The sequence below is a fragment of the Protopterus annectens genome, chromosome 6.part0 (assembly GCF_019279795.1).
Source record: "Protopterus annectens isolate FY-2018-M chromosome 6.part0, PAN1.0, whole genome shotgun sequence".
NCBI lineage: Eukaryota > Metazoa > Chordata > Ceratodontiformes > Protopteridae > Protopterus > Protopterus annectens.
In genome coordinates, this window is record NC_056737.1 from 980,093,545 (window position 1) to 980,115,264 (window position 21,720).

At 42.6% G+C, this 21,720-nt stretch overlaps 1 protein-coding gene across 1 annotated transcript in view; it reads right to left on the reverse strand.

Moving 5' to 3' along the window:
- Positions 1-21,720, reverse strand: part of SEL1L (SEL1L adaptor subunit of ERAD E3 ubiquitin ligase) — a 579,007-nt gene that overhangs the window by 279,174 nt on the left and 278,113 nt on the right. Inside the window, exon 12 of the mRNA XM_044074620.1 lies at positions 4,796-4,864. Coding sequence (XP_043930555.1) covers positions 4,796-4,864 — 69 coding nt within the window. The remainder of the gene's footprint in view (positions 1-4,795; positions 4,865-21,720) is intronic.

Consider the following 21,720-nt stretch of genomic DNA (forward strand, 5'->3'; position numbering starts at 1 on the left):
TAGCCTACATTTCTTAAAACTGAAGAAAAAAGAGAGAAGGGAGAAAGAAAGGAAAAAAAGAACTGCAGCACCTGTTTACAATCCCCATTGCACTTAAAATAACTGAGACAACTTTACTTTATAGCATGCAGAGAAAACCATACACCACAAAAATAGTACTAGTAAGAAAAATGTTTACTTTATTTACAGTTAACCATCTCTATTTTCTTCCCCTCTTCAAAACATTTTTTCGGAACATTAATGACATGAAGTAGGGCATTTACTTCAAAGTCCCCGACAAGTCAAACAAATTCTGAAAGTGTCCAACATTTCTAGATCTTCTTGTTCTGTCATGTTTCACAAATACAAGTATTGCATTATAACATTAAGTTACTAGTTTTATTACTGTTCATCTCCATCTCCTAAATCCTGTTGTGGTTTCATTTCCAAAGTACCCTTGATTTGTCTAGTCAACTCTCATGCTCCATTCTTTCTTGACAACATTTTCTGTTGAAACTGTGGAAAAGGTTTCACAGATAGTCTCTCTGTTACCAGAAGAACAAGAAACAATCTCCTTCTGTTTCACAGATCACTTTTTTTTGGACAAACTTTGTATTTCCTCCTTAGCATGTACTTCATCAAAAATGATTTCATCCCTCCAGAGAAGAATAAAGACAGCTGGGTACAGTAGTTTGAATCTCACACCTACGTCTCAACATCTCCTGAACAGTGGAATGAATTTACTCCTCTTCTGCCTGCTATACAATGAGTAATCATTCTCCACAAACACTCTGATGTCTCCCACATTTAGTATTTTGTCCTTCTGCCACAGTTTTGTCAGAATCAACTCCTTCTTGTTGGTAGGATTACATCTTTACTATTAATGGTCTAGTTGCTTTTCATAGCCAGGTTTGGAGCACACACATGATGTACTCTTTTGACTAACAACTCCTGCTGTAGAATACCATTCCAGTTGCTTATTTGTGCTTTCAGAAAATTAATGCAGGCTGTTCCTTCCAGCTTGTCTGGTATAGCTGAAAATCTCAGGTTTTCCCTACATGCTCTGCCCTTTGATTCTATTATTTTTTGAAACATCTCTTCCTGAGCTGTCTCATATTGAGCCAGCATTTTCTTCATTTCAACTTGTTTTTTCCAGCTTAATCACCTCATCTGAATATCTCTTTAAAGCTTCTTCCATTTTTTTCATCCTTTTGTTGTGTGTGTTGATGTACTCCATCAGTGTTTTGTTTATTTTAACCAGATATGTGTACAGTTATCATATCTTACACTAGGTTACTGGAAGTCATGTCTGGAGATTGCACTGCTTTTTGCTCAATATCTGCAGAACTTTCCCCAATCAGTATTTCTTCCTCACTTTTTGTAGTGCTTTTTTTTCTAAGTGCTCTGTATTTCTTTTTCCTGGCATCCAGGCAGTACACATACTAGCCAGTTACTGAAATTTATCCATAAACACAAAAGGCTACAGGCCTTCTCTGTTAGGTTTCTGTTTTCACAATGGTAGAGCTAGAGTTAAGCTGTTACTCGATGTGCAGTCATCTTGGAAGTCCCCACTGAACTTTAGTTTCTTGGCAGGAAACTCCCCATGCAAAGTCTGAGGCAAGAATTGCTATACTCTGTACTGGCAAAGGTTGCATACAGGAGACCCCTGGACTGTAGCCTACTTGACTGGTCCACCAGAGCAATTTGTTTTCTCTAAACACCTTTATTAACAAGTTCATATTTACATTCTGCATCACATATATTGTTATATACTATTCATTTAAAACATTACATACATTGTTCACTTCCTGCCTTCTCTTAAACCTCATTTCTCCTCCAAAACATTTTTTGCAGGTACTGCTCCCACAATTTCCATTTTCTCCATGTAATTTGCTCCTACCGTTTTCTAAAGATCTCATTCCTGTTCTTTTATCTCTGTTGCAATACTGACTACTTCAAGTATTGTTGGTTTTGACTCTGATATCCAGTTTCTAGTAATTAGTTTTTTGGCAGTCACCAGAATTAAACTTAAGGCCTATGTCTAGGCAATTCAGATCCTGCATCCCAGCTAAAAAATATTTTTTTCTTTAGTTACACTCATTTGCTTGCTCAGTATTCCTGACAGAGTTCTCTGTAGAGAATATTTAAAGCCTGTAAACCATGTTCCCAGTTATCCATTTCTTCTCTATCACACCTCCAACTTTTGCCATCTACCGGAGGAAAAATTCTTTGGAATCTGCTTTGGGTATAAATGTACTTAAGCACACACTTCCAGGCAAATAGTCTATGCTTTGTAGACTTTGTTGCATATTTGGGAGCCATGCACATGTCGGCCCGGCTCCCTGTTGAAATATCTGGACTCAAAATACAGAGTGCCGACAAGCTGAAGAAAAAAAATAATAAAATAACACAAATGCAGGAGAAGAGCAAATTTCGAAAATCGCTCTTGCATACCCTTGGTGCTATGGAAATTCCAAAGGGCAAAGAAGCAATCAGATAGTACAAGACTCTGTGATGCCTGGGGATAGGGATGTGCAGATAAGCATCCTTTAAATCTAAAGTAGCTAAAAGAGCATTTAGGTGAAGAAAAGCAAAAGTTTGAAAGGAGAGGACTTTGAAATGAGCAACATTTAGAAAGTTTTTAGTCTGGAAACATCTGAAACAGGTCACTAATCTGCTTATGTCCTAGGGACCCGAAACATTTTCAAATATAATTATTTGCCCCAAAGATGCGGAGCCACTCTATGACTCATGACAAAAAATGTTTTGAAACAACAGGTGGCACAAGATGTTCCTGCTCCTATTCTTCTGGAACATGACAAATGCCCAAGACAGGTTTTTTTTTTTTTTTTTTTTTTTGGAATTCCATTAAAGCTTGTAACCTGTTTTTATGATGCTTTAAACCCAGAGTACATTTCCCATTATAAAAAACTTCAAAGAGAATGTTTGCCAGAAATTCTAGGGGACAGGCAAGAGGAATACGAAAGGGATAGTCAGGACAGATCTGTATTACTGTTACAACTCTAGAACCCAGCTTGCTTAGTCGTAAGAGTCCCCCTTGGCGGTTTGTCTTATATTGAACTTGACCTAATTTCGGCTGCTGTCTGCTCTGGATTCTTTTCAGAAAAGCACATTTTGCTGTGTAATTTCTGTCATATCTAGATACTGGCAAAATGGCTGTTTTACATCCGTACATCACTTTACCGTTCTCTTCATCTTCTTAAAGTCGCTGGATGAGGGATCTCTGTCCACAGTAGCATTCAGTCACCATGCCTTAACACCTTCAGTTAAAGTCTGCAGCCTTAGTCAAGTGTAACTACTGATGAAAGAGATGGCAGCAGCTGCTTTAGTGGCTGCATGTGGCCATACTTTACGGAAAGTTTAACTACTTGAGAGGTAGAATGAAGCATTTCCAAAAGATTACATCCTTTACGTTTCTTTTTCACTGGAGGATCAGGTGCAAAAGCTGCAGAAGCAGATAACATAGTAGCAAGCACCAAGTGAGACAACCTCTTACACTCTAGATAAGTGCTGAGGGTCCAAAAGCAACTTCTTGTCAACGGAGCAAATCCCTGACAGATTTTATAAGACTTCATGTCGTGTTGTACCCCTATACAAAAAAACAGCAACTTACAATGGTAGTCACCGGAAAGAAAGCAAGTGTCTACCATAATCACATTTTTCATTTTTAAAGACAGACAGTACAAAAATTCTGCTAAATTTACAGAAAAAAGAAGAAAGCATTCCCAGTGGAGTACTTATAATTCTGAGTAACCAATGAAATGGCAAACTAATCACGGACACTTGATGGATGCCTGCATATATGAATATGGCAATAAAGTTCTTACGATGGTGTAGTCAAATGCTCCTCATACCAGCACACTTCCGTGTGTCCAGGGTAGACTTATGCCTTGTGAGGGAAGGACCCTGAGCTTTGGAAGGCTGTCCAGATGGATAGGACCTTCACAAGGAAAGTATCAAACGTAAGGAATGTTGCAACCATGATCTAATGGAAAACATATGAACAGTTCTTAAAATGCTTGCTTTCAAAGCACAGTGTCTTGCCTTTATTACAGAACACATAAGAGACATGCTAGAGCAGTGGTCCTCCTGTACATAACACATGCGGATGATCGTGTTCGAATTGATGAAATGGAATTTAATTCTCTTCCTAGGCTGTACACTTGACTACTAGTTATTCATGGAGCACTGTTTTTGAGTAAGCATTGGACACTGTAGTGGGGAGTTTCTCCGTTTCTATTTGTTGTGCACCTGTGGAAACTATCTAGGTAAGTTAGCAGTATGGCAGCTTGCCTCCTGCACAACAATTACTTTGATCTGCACAGGTATTCAGTTCATGAACGGAGTTTCCAGTCAGTTGACCTTGCTGTTGGATTTCAAGCAATCATGTTCTAATCATTCACAATGGCAGCAAAACTGTTTTAACTACACAATCTCTGTTTAGGCAGTTAACTCTACTACATAATAATAGTATTTCTTATCTGTGTAAAAAATTAAAAAAAAATAAAAGGATTTAACATATTAACATATTGTGCTATACAGCTTTAAGAATGGAATCAATTCCTCTTGGGTATGCATATCACCTGATCATTCCAGCATAACCTACCAGTTACAGTAAGACCTTGTTGTGGCTGGCCATATACCCTAGATGTCGAAGTCATTACTGAGAATCATGACAGACATTACAGATGTTACAGGGTAAACCCAATGTCGACAGTCATTTAATCTTATTCATATAATCTGTTTGACATGCAGTTGTTAATCAGTGTAGATAAAAATAACTATAAAAACGTACCTTTCCTAAAAAGGCCATGGCGTGAGAATTCCCAGCATTTGCTGCTTGACTGAAATACTCAAAAGCTCTCTGTAAGGGATGAGGAAAAATTATCAAAACTTGTGAAAAGGTACAGTCATCTGAAGATGCTGGATCTTTTAACAGCTGGAGAGACAGAAATAAATCAATATGACAGAAGCAGCATGTGGACCTTTACCTCTGAGCTAAAGTAAAGGCACGTTTCAGTCTGTATCACTATCTGTAACTTCCAGTGGTGTATACAGAAGATACCTCACTCAAGAACATGCAACGTGAGAAGCAGGTGTAAAACACCAGGCCTTTCCTCAGTACTGCCTTGCAAATACCTACTACAGTTGATAGATGTCACACCACAATTTCCACAGCCAAACACAAATTCTAGCCTTTCATTTGTGCAGCAAGCCTACTTGACTATATGGTTATTTCACCAAACATTCCACAATCATAACAACATATTCTGACAATAAAACACAAGGAATCCTAATACAACATAAAAGGGGAAAAGGGAAGGGATCTTCTAGAATGAAAACTGTTACAGTGCGCACCTCAGATAAAACCACAGCAGGATCTAGGATTCCATAAACCTTTTACTTGACAGCAATGCCACACTTTCTTAAAACCTATATGACAGGTCAGCAGACAAAGTTACCCTACTCTTACGGATGACAGTGTAAGGGTAAGAACACATCAAACTAAGGTTGCCATCTTTTCAAATTTTTTTTGTAGAAATGTGAGATTTTGCAAACATACCCACACATGGCAAGTTCCAGTTCCAAGGACAGAGCTTCACTTTGTTGCTGAAATGAAGTTATGTCTGACCATAACATTCCATCTGTGTTGTTGATCTTCATCCATTCATCACTGATGGGTTCGGTTCCGAACCCTCGGAACCGAGTTGGCCTTATACCAAAGCTCACACCAGCCAAAACCTCTCGAGCTAAGATTTTACCCATAATTCTCTTCTCCCTGTTACCTCAGATCGAGTTTGTCCTAGCAAGTAAAGCAGAGGCCACCTCTGAGCAAAAACCTTAGTCCAGGAAATGGACCTAAAGATCCCCCAGGAGCCTCTAGGAGGGGAATGAGGGTTGGGATGTGATGAATGGATGAAGATAAACAACACAAATGGAAAGTTATGGTAAAACATAACTTCTTTATCTGATGTTGTTAATCTTCATTCCATTAATCATTGATAGGACAGAGTCTCCAGCTACCTTAAATCAATGGGTGGCCCTAAGGAAGAACATTCCTGAGCACCACTGAACCAAAGGACGCTCTTCCCCTTGGGACCAGACCCAGCTTGTAAGGAGTGATAAAGGTATGAGGGGAAGCCCACGTGGCTGCTGCACAAATGTCGTCCATTGAAACTCTGGAAAGAAAAGCCACAGAAGTTGCCACAGATCTAGTGGAATGAGCCCTGATGTTTAGCAGGACAGATTTCTTTTCTAGATTATAGATGAAAGTTATACAGTCTCTGAGCCATTTGGATAGAGTTACTTTAGAGACTGACTTTCTCAGTTTTGGGCCAGAAATGGAAAAAAATAATTAGTCTGATTTCCTGATAGTTTTTGTTCTGTCTAGGTAAAACCTCAAATGTCTGTGAACATCCAGTAAATGTAAACAATACTCTCTCTTGTTTGAAAAATTAGGGAAGAACACAGGCAAATCAATTGTCTGATTAATGGAAAGGTTGAAAAATACTTTTGGTAGGAAGGAAGGAAGGATTGGTCCGTAGTATTACTCTGTCCTTATGAAAAATCAAATAAGGACACCTGGTACAAAGAACTTGGAGCTTGGAAATGAGTCTGGCCGAAGTAACAGCCACCAGAAAAAGGGATTTCCAGGATAGAAACTTGATGTCACACGTGGCTGCTGGTTCGAAGGGGGATCGTGTCAAAGACTGCAAGACAAGAGTGAGACGCCAATGTTCTATGGGCTGCTTAATTGGAAGTCTTGAATGACAGATTCCTTTCAAAAAGGTCCTGCTCAGGCGATGAGAGATTAAGGAGGCGTCACCAAAACCATTATGACAATTCGAAATGGCAGCTAAATGGACACGAATGGTTGAAGCTGCGATGCCCTCCTCGAAAAAATTAGATAGGTACTGGAGTACAGCAGAGATGGGTGTAAAAAAAAGGGTCTAAATCTCTCTGTCTAGACCAAATCGAAAATCTTTTCCATCTGTCAGCATAAACTTTTCTGGTGGATTGTTTATGAGAAGCCAGAATAATGTTGCATACCGGAGAGGAAAGATTACAATATCTGGCAATTACTGGAAGTGAAGAAGCCAATCTGTGAGCTTGAGGCTGGAAAGATTTGGGTGACTCAGCTCTTGAGGGTGAGACAGCAGATGTGGAGTTGGATCCAGGATCCATGGTCTGCAAAGAAGATAGGGCCAGAGAAAGGGGAACCATACCAGTCAAGGCCAAAAGGGAGCTATGAGGATCATCTTGGTTTTCAACCAAAGGGCTTTCTTCAGAACTGTAAGAATCAGAGGAATGGGAGGATAAGCATAAGGAAGACCCGTCGGCCAATCATGAGTAAGTGCGTCTCTCAGGACTCCCCCTGTGGGGGAATTAGGGCAAAATAGTTGCTGCATTTGTGGTTGGATAGCGAGGTGAACAGGTCGCAGCAAGGCTGGCCTCAATGGCTGAAAATCTTTGCCACTAATTTGGGGTCGAGGGACCACTCGTGAGATAGGAGAATGAATTTGCTCAATTTGTCTGTGATCACTTTGGAAATCCCTAGGATATGCATTGCTTTCAGAAAGTGGTTGAAAGCTGTCGCCCATTGCCAAACTCTCATGGTCTCTTGACATAGGGGATAGGACTTGATTCCTCCTTGTTTGATGATGTACAAAACTACTGACATGTTGTCTGATTGGATAGCAACAGTTCCGGAAGGAAGGGCAGTCTGAAATGCCTGCAACGCTAAGAGCACTGCCCTCAGTTCCAGAACATTTATATGCAGACTGGCTTCTATATCAGACCGAGTACCTTGGACAGTCATTCCCTGATAATGGCTTCCCCACCCTATCAGAGAAGCGTCCATGGTCATAATGGTGTTGGGCTGAGGGGGATGAAAAGGTTAGCTCCAAAGTGCTGAGTCTGGCTTCATCCATCAAGAAAGATCCAGTTTGCACCAATTCATAATACGGATCTTGGAAGACAACGGTTGATGATTTGGATACCATTGGGTTAACAGTAGCCGCTGTAAGAGTCTCATGTGAAATCTTGCTAGGGGTACTACAGCTATAGATGCTGCCATTGATCCTAGCAACTGCAGGACCTGTCGGGCCTGGGCCAATTCGTGACAGAGTATCACCCGGGGCTGTATCCTTATTCTTTGAAGCCTGTGATCTGGGAGAGAGATCCAGCAAGAACGGGTATTGAACGTTACCCCTATAAAATCCAGGGTTTGGGATGGAGTTAGATTGGACTTATCCCAGTTTATGGCTATTCCCAGGCAATGCACCAGAGAGAGAGTGTAATGCAAGGCTGTTACCAATAGATGCTTGGTGGGGGCAGTGAGGAACCAATCGTTCAGATATGGAAACACCCAGAATCCTTGCAGTCACAAGTGAGCTGCCACTGCTGCCATGCATTTGGTGAACATTCTGGGGGCTATAGAGAGTCCGAAGGGCAGGACACGGAATTGGTAGTGATTGGTTCCCAGCCAGAAATGAAGAAACCTTCTGGACCATTTGTCCATCTTGATGTGGTAAATAAGCATCCCAAAGGTCTATCGAGCACATCCAATCGCCTTCTTCCAGAAAAGGGAGAATGGACTGAACCATGACTATCCGGAATTTTGTCTTAGTGACAAACTTGTTTATCATCTTTAAATTTCTAGTCTCCCACCAAGACACAAGTGCTCTTCAGCAATTGCATTCTGCTTGCTGAGCACACTCAAGCAAATCTGCAGTCTGCGGCTACCACTCCACCCATACAGTATAAGAGGGAATCAGTACTGCAAACTAAACAAGGATATACATTTTGAGCCTCAAGAGCAGGGTCAGTCCACCCAGGCATTCTACTTGTACGTTTTATGAGAGCGAAGCTATTACATTAGCAGTATTTCTTTAGTAGTTCTCAGCATGCTAATAAAACTGACTGTTGTAGCCTTGTGTCCCTCCACCCCAGCTAGTACATTAATCCTAACTGTCCAATAGACAGTATAGATTTTAATTCACATCCCTGTGACTAAATTAACCATCAAGCAGCCCTCTCAGTGCTTTCTGCCTTAGTTTGTATCACTTGGAGGCCCACCTGTTTATTTGCATCTCTATACATTTCCCTTCATTGCTAATGTATCTCCCTACTCTAATCTGTGCACAAACTGGTTACTAATCAGCAAGTCAAAGTGAAGACACACTCCAACCTTAATAAAGTTTGCTGTCTCTGCTCTCCTTCACTTTACAGGTAGTTTGAATTATTACTTACCCCGTCTGAGGCCTTCACTGATTTCCACTGATTGCCTCTCTCTATTTTTTGCATTCCACCTGATTTACACCCCTTGTGCTATCTCCCTCCCCCAATACTAAGTCTATATTAGAATCCTGCTGAGCATGGAGCCATCTTTAAATTTCTAGTCTCCCACCAGGACACAAGTGCTCTTCAGCAATTACATTTTGCTTGCTGGTAAGCCATTAGACCTCAGGAAATTGTTTCAAGTGTTCAGATTTGTAAAGTAATACTTACTTTTTTCTCGTCTTGGTGGGCTCTGCCCCGCTCCGTTCGCCCTCGCTAATGCTCGGGCTCTCACTGCTCCCCTGCCCTCTATTCCCTCCCGCCCCCACTACCTCTACATTTATAGTAATCACAGCCACACCAGCAGCTCACCCTCACATCACCTCCACCAACCACAGCTCCTCAAGTCATATATCACATTATACCACACCAACTTGCTCCACACAAAATACTCCCAATCACTCTCATTCCCACTAGGCATTTTTTACATCATCCACACTACTTCCCCATCCACATATAGTGCAACCCTATAATTCCTATTCAGACCCCCCACCTAGAAACAACTTAAACTTTATAACCATGACTATCACACAACTAAGTCTAGTTTGTCGTCTCATAATTCTTTACAACATCACAAGTTATCATTCTAGCAATACCCCTAAACTAAGTAGCACAACACTACATTATGCACTCTCATATACAGACACCACACATTATAATAATATCTGCACACAACTGTTCAAGAACTACATAATGGACCAGTTCAGAACTAAACACACATGCTCTCATTCCTACTCCAAAAAACACAATACTTTCTCACTCCTCACCAAACTCCAACATCTGTATCACCATTTTAACACCAGGCTCACCATAAGTGGGGATATCCATCCCAACCCAGACCAAATCCATCCCGTCTAACATAAACTGCTCCAACACAAACGTCAGAACATAACACCCCCACTTTCTTCATCCCTGGGCAAATCAACAACAGCAGCAAAACCAACCATCTTTTAATGCTAAATATTAATATTAGAAGTATCAAAAATAAAATACCTGAACTCCAGGCCACAATAGCACACTACTCCCCAGACATAGTTGCTTTAACAGAAACCTGGCTAAATAAAAACATAGCTAACTCAGAAGTTCTCCCTACCGGCTACAATATCATTAGACAAGACAGACCACTTCGTAAAGGGGGTGGAACTGCCTTACTGTATAAGTCCAACTTAACTGTACGTCAATTACCAAACTCCTACCCCTCCCCCAATAATTGGGACATACTTATCTCACAACTTCAACTTCACCCTAAAAAGGTCATCACCACAATTGTGATCTATATTCCACCTGGTAATACACCTGCTAGCCGTGAAGACTTCTTATCCTGGTGTTCTTCCACATACTCACAAGAAACCCTTATTCTGGGAGACTTCAACCTAGATTGGTTCACCTGTATATCAGAACCACCAAGTAATTTAATAAATCTCCATGGCTACCAGCAGCTAGTTCAAATTCCAACTAGATGTGATAAAAACTATAAAAGGGAATCCATCCTTGACTGGGTTCTGACTAACAAACCCACATTGTACCCGCACACAGGCAGTCCCCCAGACACCTTAAGTGACCACAACATAATATACTTTATACATTGCAGAGCAAGCATATGCAAAACCACTAACTATATATCCACTAGAAACACAAAAAAATTCTCTCCTGAGGTCCTCAACACTTTACTCTGTAACTGTAACTGGATCCCCCTAAAAACCCTCCCACTTGACCAGGCTGTAGCATATTTCAACAAAACATTTCTACACCACCTAGACACTGTCGCTCCATTATGCAAAATCAGGGTTAGGACCTCTACAAACCTCTGGCTCAGTAAAAAAAACAAAAAAATCCTCAAGTCGAGACACTGCCTGGCTTTACTATCAAAAAACAAACACAAAGCCTAACTAAGTACCAAGAACTGCACAACCATGCAAAAAAATGCATTAGGCTGAACAAAAAATCTTATTACTCAACATTACAAACTAAATACCAACACAAACCCCCAAAATTTTGGCAAAATGTAAACCAGCTACTAAAATCCACCCAAAAGGCTACCCCCAAACCAACCACCCCTGACACTAAAGTTCCCATCGAAACACAATTCAACTCCCACTTTGTGAACTCAATTCTATCCTTAGTATCACAGGACAGTTCCTTCCTCACTACCCCCCCAACACAAATAACACTAATACAAGCTTTACCCTCAAAACAGTTTCCACCACTTCAATCAAAAGCATGCTCTCCAAACTAAAAACCTCATCAACAGCAGCCGACCTACTCCCCAACTATTTCTTGAAACTCACAGCAGACGCTATTGCTATCCCAGTCTCCACTCTCATAAACAGATCAATTGTTGAAAACTATGTGCCCAAACTCTGGAAAATATCCTATGTTACACCCATACATAAAGGCGGGACCTCCACTGAACTTAATAACTACAGACCCATTGCTTTACTCTCCCCCCTGGCCAAAATCCATAAAAAATGCATCCATACCCAGATGATAAACTATCTCCTAGACAGCAACATCCTGTCTCCTACTCAGCATGGTTTCAGACCTGCCCATAGTATCGCTACATCCCTCCTCTGCTTCACAGACACAGTAAACCGTCTCAAAAATGAAGGCATACAAGTGTCAACTCTTTTTTTGGATATGTCCAAAGCATTTGACGTGGTTTCACACCAAATCCTGCTAAACAAACGAAACCAATATCATCTATCAAATTCCACTCTTACCTGGTTCCAAAACTACTTAACTGACAGGTACCAAGCTGTGAAATGGGAAAATTCTCTCTCTCCTCAGCTGCCCATAACTATAGGAGTCCCACAGGGTTCTATCTTAGGACCACTACTATTCACAGTCTTCACAAATGACCTCCATACCTCCACACAGCATGCATCTATCATTCAGTATGCAGATGACACTACCTTAATCTGTGCTGCACAAAACATTCCCACCCTCCTGCAAACAACTCAACTAGCATTCTCTGACATTGAAAACTACCTTACCAAAGCCCCAACTTATCCTCAATCCAAAGAAAACTCAGCTTATGATTACAACCAGTTCTAACAAAAACACTGACAACAGTCAATTCACTATCTACTCCACAAATGTTACTCCAATCGCTCCAGTGGCACAGGCTAAGCTACTGGGAATAACCCACCTAAACTTTGATAGTCATCTCAACTTAACTATTAAAAAAGTACATGCCAAACTGGGATCACTCTACCCCGTATCAAACCATTTCTTACCAACAACACAAGATCAGCCATTGCTCGCTCCCAACTTCTATCCACCCTACTCTATGCATCTCCCATTCTGACTAATCTCAACAAAACTGAACTAAGCAAAATGGAAGCCTGCTATAACAGAATTGCCCACTTTGTTGCAAATTGCTCATATAGAACTCATCAATGTACTGCTTTGAGACAGCTCAACTGGCTTGAACTGCCCAACCTCCTAACCTACAATCAGCTCTGCCTCTGTCATTCTATCTATTACCTCCCAAATAAGTGTCCTGCCCTCAAAAACCTAGTACAACATCACTCAGCCAAAGGCCTCTTAGATCATAAAGTAAACTACTACTAGAAGTCACCAACAGCTACAATAGCTTTGGAGAGGTGCTATATAGTAGTTCAGTGGCTAATAAATGGAAATCTGTACCCACTAACATCATCCAAAGCCTCCTTTAAAGACCTCATCAGGCAACATCTCAAGCAAAGTTGGCAGTGCCATGATTGCTCCCCAGGCTAGTGAAAGTGGATAAGGTATACATACTAAATCTAGAGTACTTGATAATAGTTTTCAATCTTACTCACAAACACTGGCTAACCTACAATGTATTTTCTGTACCTGTGTACTATGTATGTATTCTACCTATGTTCCAAATTTCATCTGTACACCACAAATCTATTAATTACCTTTATTTTTAAATTAATATTTTTTGTTTGTTCTCTCCACTGTAACTGTTGATGTACCGCATACCACTGTAAAAACATATCTTTTGTAATTTCTGTGTATACTGATCATGTCTAAATAACTAAATGTATCTGTAATTTTTCTTTGTGGAGCTTTTCTCCCCGGGCCTCTGCTGAAAAAGGGCCTTTTCAGCACAGTCAGACACCCCCGGTTAACAAATGTAAAATAAAAAATAAAATAAATAAAGTAAACAGCTAAGGTCCAAAATTGGCCTCCAGTCCCCTGTCTTGTTTGGCACCAAAAAGAACCTTGAGTAAAAGCCGGATCCTATCTGGTCTGGTGGGACTTTTTGGATTACTCTTTTTAAGCACAGCTATTCAATTTGTAGAGCTGCTTCATCCCTTAGACTGGGTGGAACATCTGGGATTCACTTTGGTGGTTTAGGGTAGTAGTCAAAAGAGATTTTGTAACCTCTGGATATTATCTTCTGCACCCAAGAGTTGGTGGCAATAGACAGCCAGGCACTGGGGTGCAGAGAAAGAGTCCCCTGACTGCTTCTAGGGGAAAGGAATTGGGCCGCTCTTCAGGAGTGCTGATAGGGCTGCCCAGAGAAGGAATCTCGGGAACCTGGTTACACGGACCCCCTCTGCCCCTGTAGGGGTACCTTCCAGAACAGTTGCTCCTTCTGCCTCTGGGGGTAAACTCAAGTGTGTCATGAAAAGAACTTGCCACAATTTCCCACTTCTCTGGTTCCTGGAAAAGGGATGCTGAGGAGAGGAGAAATGCACACCAACCGCAGACAGGGTCTCACCATCCTGCTCACACCTGGCTAACATGTCCTTCACTTTAGGGCCAAACAGGGAAGATGCTTCCACTGGAGCATTAAGGATGGAAGACTTGACGGCATCTGTGAAGTCACATAGGCGCATCCAGGTGTGACGTCTCATAACTACGCCTGAACCTGCATCTCTGGCCACCCCTTCGGCTACATGTGAAATCGATTCCAGGGTCACTACCTGCGAGGCTACCTTGTCATGAACCTCGTCAGACACCTTTTCTGACAGAGTACCAGAGAGTTCGGAGAAGAGGTCTCTCTGGAGTCTGGTGAAATGTGACAGGTAGTTCAAAGACCGAATAGCAAAAGTCGATGAAGCAAACACTCGTTTCCCCAGTCTGTCCACCACTCGAGACTCTCTGTTAGGTGGGTGAACAGTGTGGCTCTCCACATCGAGCCCTCTCTTGGTGGCTGCCGCCACCACCACCACAGCATCTACCAGTAGATCTTTTGACCAATAAAGATATTCTTCAGGGGGAGAGAAGAACTTGCCTGGTCTCTTGGGGATTGCTTCAACTGCATCAGGGTTCTTCCAGGTGCGCTGCACCACAAGCTGAACCAACTCATCTGCAGGAAGGTTCACTCAGGAGGTAGATGGTCGAGCACGAAAGACCTGCAGGAAAACAGATTTCTCCGAGGAAGAGTTTTTGGGCTTCCACTCACCCCTCTGTTTCAAGATCTTCAGGGGGTGATCAAGGGGACCCTTCCACTTCATCGTAATCCATATCCTTGGTGAGGGACTCCTCAGTGGAGTCCACATGCTTCCTAATGCACGATTTCTTCCTAAGAACCTCCCCAGTTGGAGCTTCTGGGCAGAATCCAGAAGAAAGGGCACTCTGCAATAGGGTATCCTGCGGCTCCTGTGCTCGATCTGGGATGGTGGACTGTGACAGTTGCAGTACTGGGGGAGGACACAGGGGTTACAATGCCGAAGGCTTGCACACTGAGGCAAGAGCCCTCTCCATCGCCTGGAAAGCAGGGTCACCTGAAGAGGGATGGCAGCCAGGAACCGGGAAGGGCAACCTCGGAACTGGGGTCATACCCCACTCAGTTGAGCCCATGCCCCAGGTGTGGAGCCTCAGGTTGGATAGGTACCAACAGGACTCCTGGAACCATGGATGGCACCGTAGAAACGGCAGTCATTGAACTCGGAACCAAGGAACCCGCAAGTCCAGTCCTGGGACTGAGTAAGACCCGGTTCCAACAGAACCGAAGGCCAAAGGGTTGACTCCGGGGCTGAAGTGAGGTCTACAATCGGCACCGAAGCCAAGGGTGCCGAGAGGGGCGGTGCCGTGGGCTTCAGAACCTGCGAGGAGGACGAAGGAGGACAATAAGATGGAGTCCATGAAGCGGAAAACCCAAGTCCTATAAGGGATTGGGATTTTGAATCAGAAGGAATCCTCCTGGCTGTCAGCAGCTGGTCCACAAGGCGCACCACATTGAGTTCGGAGAGGGCAATGGTGGGCCTAGTGGATATCCCCGAAGGGGACTCTGGATGATCTAAGAAAGGACTATATGCCTGTCTGAAGACGGGGTCCACAGATGGGGAATATCGGGTCCATGCTTGTATGTCTAGCAGCACCACAGTCTCCATTTTTGAGACTATAGGAACAGCAGGGTCTATCTGAGTTATCGGAGACGAGAAATGGCTCTGAGTCATAATTGCAGTTGAGGTAAAAGTTTTAGGATCAGTCACATTCAGTGCTACAGATGTTGTCGGTGCCGAGGTAGTCAGCGTCGACGATACAGACAAAGACGGTACCGAAGATGGTGCAGTAGGTGAAGACGTTTGATCTGATGCAGAAAGCTTTGGAAGTTTTGGTTTTGGCGTTCTTTCCTTCTCACCAGAGGGTGAGGAGAGAATGGAGTGTGGTCTCTTCTTTGTCTTTCCTAGGAGGGCGTGAACCCTCAGATGCAGAGAGAGCCTCTTAGAAAAGTGATATGAGTAGGCCTTTCAACATCAATTTACAGAATATTCCAACAATATCAATGATTTAGCTGACAGCTGGCTTGAACGCGGCTTTACAACAACGCGGAAAACGAGATCAGAGGTAATAGGTTGAATTATGGGTAAAATATTAGCTCAAGAGTTTTTGGCTGGTGCGAGCTTTGGTACAAGACCGACTCTATCAGTGATGAATAGAATGAAGATTAACAGCATCAGATAAAAGCTTATTTTTATAGCATTTGAGCTGCTTATGCTATGTCATATAATATTCATGTGCTTCAGATACAAAATAACTTTTATGCAACTATTAAAGACAACTTAAGAAATATATTTTGTCTTACAATCTCAGGACATTTGTCATTTTTTAGCTTTTTTTCACAGGACAGTATTGTCCAAAGTGGGACTGTCCTTCGCAAAGAGGGACAGGTGGTAACCCTACATCAAGCTTGCAAACCAGACATGGGAATTCACAAATGCTATCTGCACTGTATACCAGAGGCATTGACGAGAGCAGCTGTTGCACAGAAAAAATGAACTATGACACACAAGAAGAATCAAACTGTGGCACCACCCTGACATCTATGCCATTTCCTCAGTGTGCCACAAGGAATTATTACTACATTGCTGATGAGGGAACTGGTTTAGTAAAGCAGTTTTACAAGTGGCTCCTCTTTAGTTTATACGCTCTCATTTCACAGTTACACCAGAAGACTATTGTCCTCCAGCACTGTCATCCTCAACACACTGAAGTGCATCAATCACCTAGATTGCTATGATTTTATGCATCAATTTTGTTTCACCACTTTTGGCTAAGCCAATCAAAATTCATACTAGCTTACGTGTATAGTAGGTATAATGTCCTGGTCTGCTTCAGAACAAATACATCCTCTATATACACGGTTATGGTGTCTCACCTCTTCATAGTAGTGCTGGTGAGGTGATAATTTTCCCACCTAAGCAGAAAAAAAGGTCCTCTTATGGCTCGCTACTGAAATGTCGACATTCGAAATGCCAAGTGCCAACACAATGAAAAAAAGACCAAAAACAGACAAGAGTGAATTTTGAAAATTGTTGCTCTTCTTAACACTTCTTTTTGCAAGAGGGGGGCAAGTTTCTACACCCCCCCCCCAAATTTATATAAACCAACTCCAAGATAACCATACCTAGGAGAAAAGCAAATATTCTGAGAAATGGCATCTTGGACTTAGTATTTGTAAGGCTTATTTTTCGTCCATTCAGTCTCATTATTTTGGGACTCATTACAGCAGCCTCCAACATTTCAAATGGTTACCTCATCTTACAGCTACTCTCAGCTTACAAGTGTTTCAGAAAAAAGTCTGGAGAATTCATAAACCACTTATGCAAGCACAAAATGTGAAACAGTTTTACATTTTATTTTGCTAGTATTCATGCTGTTACACTGATGAGATGTGACTTGGAAGTGGAGGATGTTAAGGCAAGAAGGGCACCATACGTTCTGCATACCTGTGAAACAAGGTGGAAAATCCAGTGTTGTGAAGCCTCTTCATCTGGGATCCACAGTCTGTTACTTAGGAGGAGAAAATTAGAAATTGTGTGGAAAGAGAACCTTCTGAAGACAATGAAGGATGTCATCAAAGTCAGTGGCAGACAGCCTGACTCCAGTGTAAAGCTGGGGGAGTATTCATGATGACTACCTCTGAGATGAAAAAGAGTGACTGTTACCTGATTTAAGTACCTTTTACTGCCTTTACCTTTGCGACTGTCTATTCTCACCGAAAAGCGAGTAAAAACTGCTCTTTTGTTTGAATTAAGCTTGTTTTCTGCATTTACTTAATACTTGCACTTTAAAGTTTGTCTTTTTGTTTGATTTAACTGTTGACGCTGCTCACTTAAGTGCGCTAGCCTGTGTAAACTATTTATTGTGCATTTTCTGTTGCCTGTTTAGAAAAAAAGAAAAAACAAAATAAAATCCTTGTTTTCCTGCCTTTCCTGAGCTAGAATAGTCCCTAATACAGGTATTGCTGTATTGTGGACTTTAGAATAGTTCCTGTGTTGCCCATATCCTTACTTGGATAGAAGGAAGCTTCTTTGTTCACCAGTGGGAGTGGGGAGCTTTGAGCAGCCTATCTGTCCCTGGAGGAGTGATCTGAGCACAGAATCTTGTTGTTTATTGACCATTGTGGGCTAATTCTGAGCTCATTCAAGTCCCCTGTTTAAAAACCCGCTTTAGCACAGCTTAGCGCGATTTTGCGCATAGCGCAGCATCGGGCAGTGCCGCCTAAACAGGTTTAAACTATTACCAGCTCCACAGAGTCTGCTCTTCACTTTTTCCCTTGGAACTGATCTGTATCTCAAAGGAAGCACTCTATTTTCACTTTATAACCTTTCACTTGCACTTAAAAGAACCTTTAAAGCACTAAAACCTTTCTTATACTCTTCTAAATACTTAACTGATCCTCCTAAATCAGTCAAAGTAGTAATTATAAATACCCTGACATGTCCAAAGGTCAGTTTCACGTGTACTCTCCAGTACAGCTGGTGAATATGGGAATCTTAAGGCAATGTTACAACTGCCTTATGTACACAGAAAACCCTCTCCTCCTCCCAACAAACTCAAATATATGTGAGAGATGCAACTACATTGCCAAACTGGAGGCTGAGCTCTCTCGACCCATGAATGGCACAGTCAATCAGGAGGAGAAGGTAACCACACACCACAAATCCAGTCTCATATAGACCTATAGCAACAGCAAACCAAACACATAAACACACAAATACATACTCGGAGGCTCTAAATAAAAATCTGCCTAAGCAGCATAGACCTCTAAAGCAGACACTCAAACAATTGCTACCCCACAACAATACCCACGTATCACATAGTCCACAAAGTCAGTCTGCCACACAGTCACAGCCCTTAAGGCTAAACAACACACCAAATACACTTGTAATAGGTGACTCTATAGTCAGACACACTGACGTCCCACTCACCAGGCTGAACAAGGAGAAGGTCACTGTAAGCTGTCTGTCGGGTGCCAGATCCGCCACATAACACACGCACTCAGGTCACTCCAAAGCAAGTACAAATATGACTCCGTCATTGTTCATGCTGGTGTGAATGACCTGAGACGTACCTCCCTGGACTACATGAAAAGAGACATAGAGGAGCTCTCTGATCATGTAGCCCAGGCTGGTATGACCCTGACCTTGAGTAGCATCTTACCCTCACCAAGAATGATGCCACAGTATAAAGACAAAATGATAAGTTTTAACAATTGGTTAAAGTATTGGTGTCATTCAAAGGGGATCCAGTGTCTGTCTGTCAGCCTGGGATGACATGCTCGACAAGCCACGTTGCTTCGCTAGGGACGGCTTGCACCTGCCACCCCTGGGCTTTCTAATATTAGCTAAGGCTCTTGCCACCCCCATAGTGTCTTTTTTAGGCAAGGCTCAAAAGACAAACCCACCTCTGTAGACAATACAAGGAAAAAGAAACAATGCTGCTCAGCGCCAGAAGTCTAAACCTCAAAATGCACGCACTCAAGACTCTCCTCAGTATGGAGAACATCAATGTCTGTGCACTAACAGAAACCTGGTTCAAGGCTCCCGAAAGCACCCCAGCACTACCAGGTTATATTTCATACCATGCTTCTCGGCCACAAAACTTGGACTGAACCACAAAAGGAGGGGGAGTATCCATATATATCAAAAATACCCACACTTCTAGGTTAGTAGCACTGCACGAAGCAACGGAAACCATCCATGTGCAACTAACAGTGGGCAAAACTGCCTTTCAGTTTATAGCCTGCTACAGACCACCCTCCCAAACTCAGGAACCCCACTCGGCTTTCCTGAGAACACTGGAGAACATGAAGGTCTCTCCAAACACCATTATATTGGGTGACTTCAACTACCCAAACATTGACTGGGTAAACTACTCAAGCTCACACACCCTCTCCCAACGATTCTTAGAATTTATAAACTCAAATGCTATGGAACAACTGGTCACCACCCCCACAAGAGGGGAAAACATATTGGACCTGGTCATCACAAACATAGGGACTCTATGTTCCACACCAGAGGTATACCCCTCACTGGCAAGGTCAGACCACAAATTAATCTCACTGGACATCCATATCCCGTTCCCAACCCCAGCCAAGGTAACCACGGTGAAGAACTTCTCAAAAGCAAACTTCACACTTCTCAAAACTGAGGTGGTATCCTTCAAAGCCCCTGGGCCAGTGGAAAATACGGCTCAAACCGCAGAATCCTTTACAAACGCATTCTATGGACACCTACAGGAATGTATGGATCGTGCTATCCCAAATAAAACCAAGACTCACTCCTCCAAAGGCAGGAGACATGTCTGGTGGACCCCGGCCATAAATAAGCTATACAACACAAGGAAGAAGCTACTACACGATAGAGCAAAATCCCAAAAAGGGAAAGCATCTCTCATCAGTACTAGCAAGAAGCTACGATCCTTCATAAAATCATCTAAGGCCAGCTTCGAAAGAAAAATTGCATAAGATACTAAGGACAATCACAAGGCCTTCTTTAGTTATGTCAGGAACCTGGGCGGCAACTCCCAGATATGCTCCGAGTTAGTGCAAAATGACAAAAAATACACTGAACCCACAGACATTGCCAACATCCTGGCAGACAGATTCAGTGAAAATTCCCCCCCAAAAGAGCAAATCTCCATCCCAACAGAGTGTAGCCTCCCAGACATCACAGATGAGAGCTGCCCTCTCCAAAGCAAAAAACACAACATCAATGGGACCGGACGGTGTCCCGGGCTGCGTCTTACACGAGCTACAAGATGAAATTAACCCTCACATTAGGTCACTGTTCAAGCTCAGCCTTACCACAGGATATGTACCCAAGGAATGGCATACAGCAACGGTGGTCCCGCTCCACAAGGGAGGTGCCACAACAGATCCCAGAAACTATCGCCCTATAAGCCTGGTCTACAAAGCTATGGAGCGTATCATCATGGAACTCAAACAATGACATCGGAAACCTTCAGACACTGGATCCTACCCAATTCGGCTATGTTAAAGCCAGATATTGCCTCTTGAACCTGGTCGACTTCTTTGAAACTGTTACCAGGGCCATAGACGAAGGGAAGGTAGTCCACACAGCCTACCTGGACCTCGCAAAAGCCTTCGACACAATACCCCACTCAGGAATCATAAATAAGCGCACTAGCTTAAATATCAATCCCTATGTCACAAGATGGGTTGCGAACTGGCTCAGAGATAAAACCCACATGGTCAGAATTGCAGGTGCCTTGTCAGACTCTAAACCAGTCAACAAATGGCATCCCACAAGGTTCAGTCCTGGGACCTCTCTTGTTCGGTATTTATTTCTCTGAGGTACAGGCAAACACAGGAGGACTATGGCTGACCAAGTTCGCAGATGACTGTAAACTGGGTGCCATAATAGACTCTCCGGCTGACACAAGCATCCTCCTAAAGGGTCTCACAGAGACAGATAACTGGTGCCAAAGCCATGGCCTGAAGCTAAATGCTAAAAAATGCATAGTCATCCCCTTTGGGAAAAACAAAGTGCCCACAGATTACCACATAGGAGTTAATCCATTAAGTACGGAGGAAGTAATTAGGGATTTGGGGACCCAAGTAGACAGTAATATCTCCTTTGACAATCACGTTGCCAAAGTGGTTAGAAAGTCCTTCTATATATCCCACCTCAT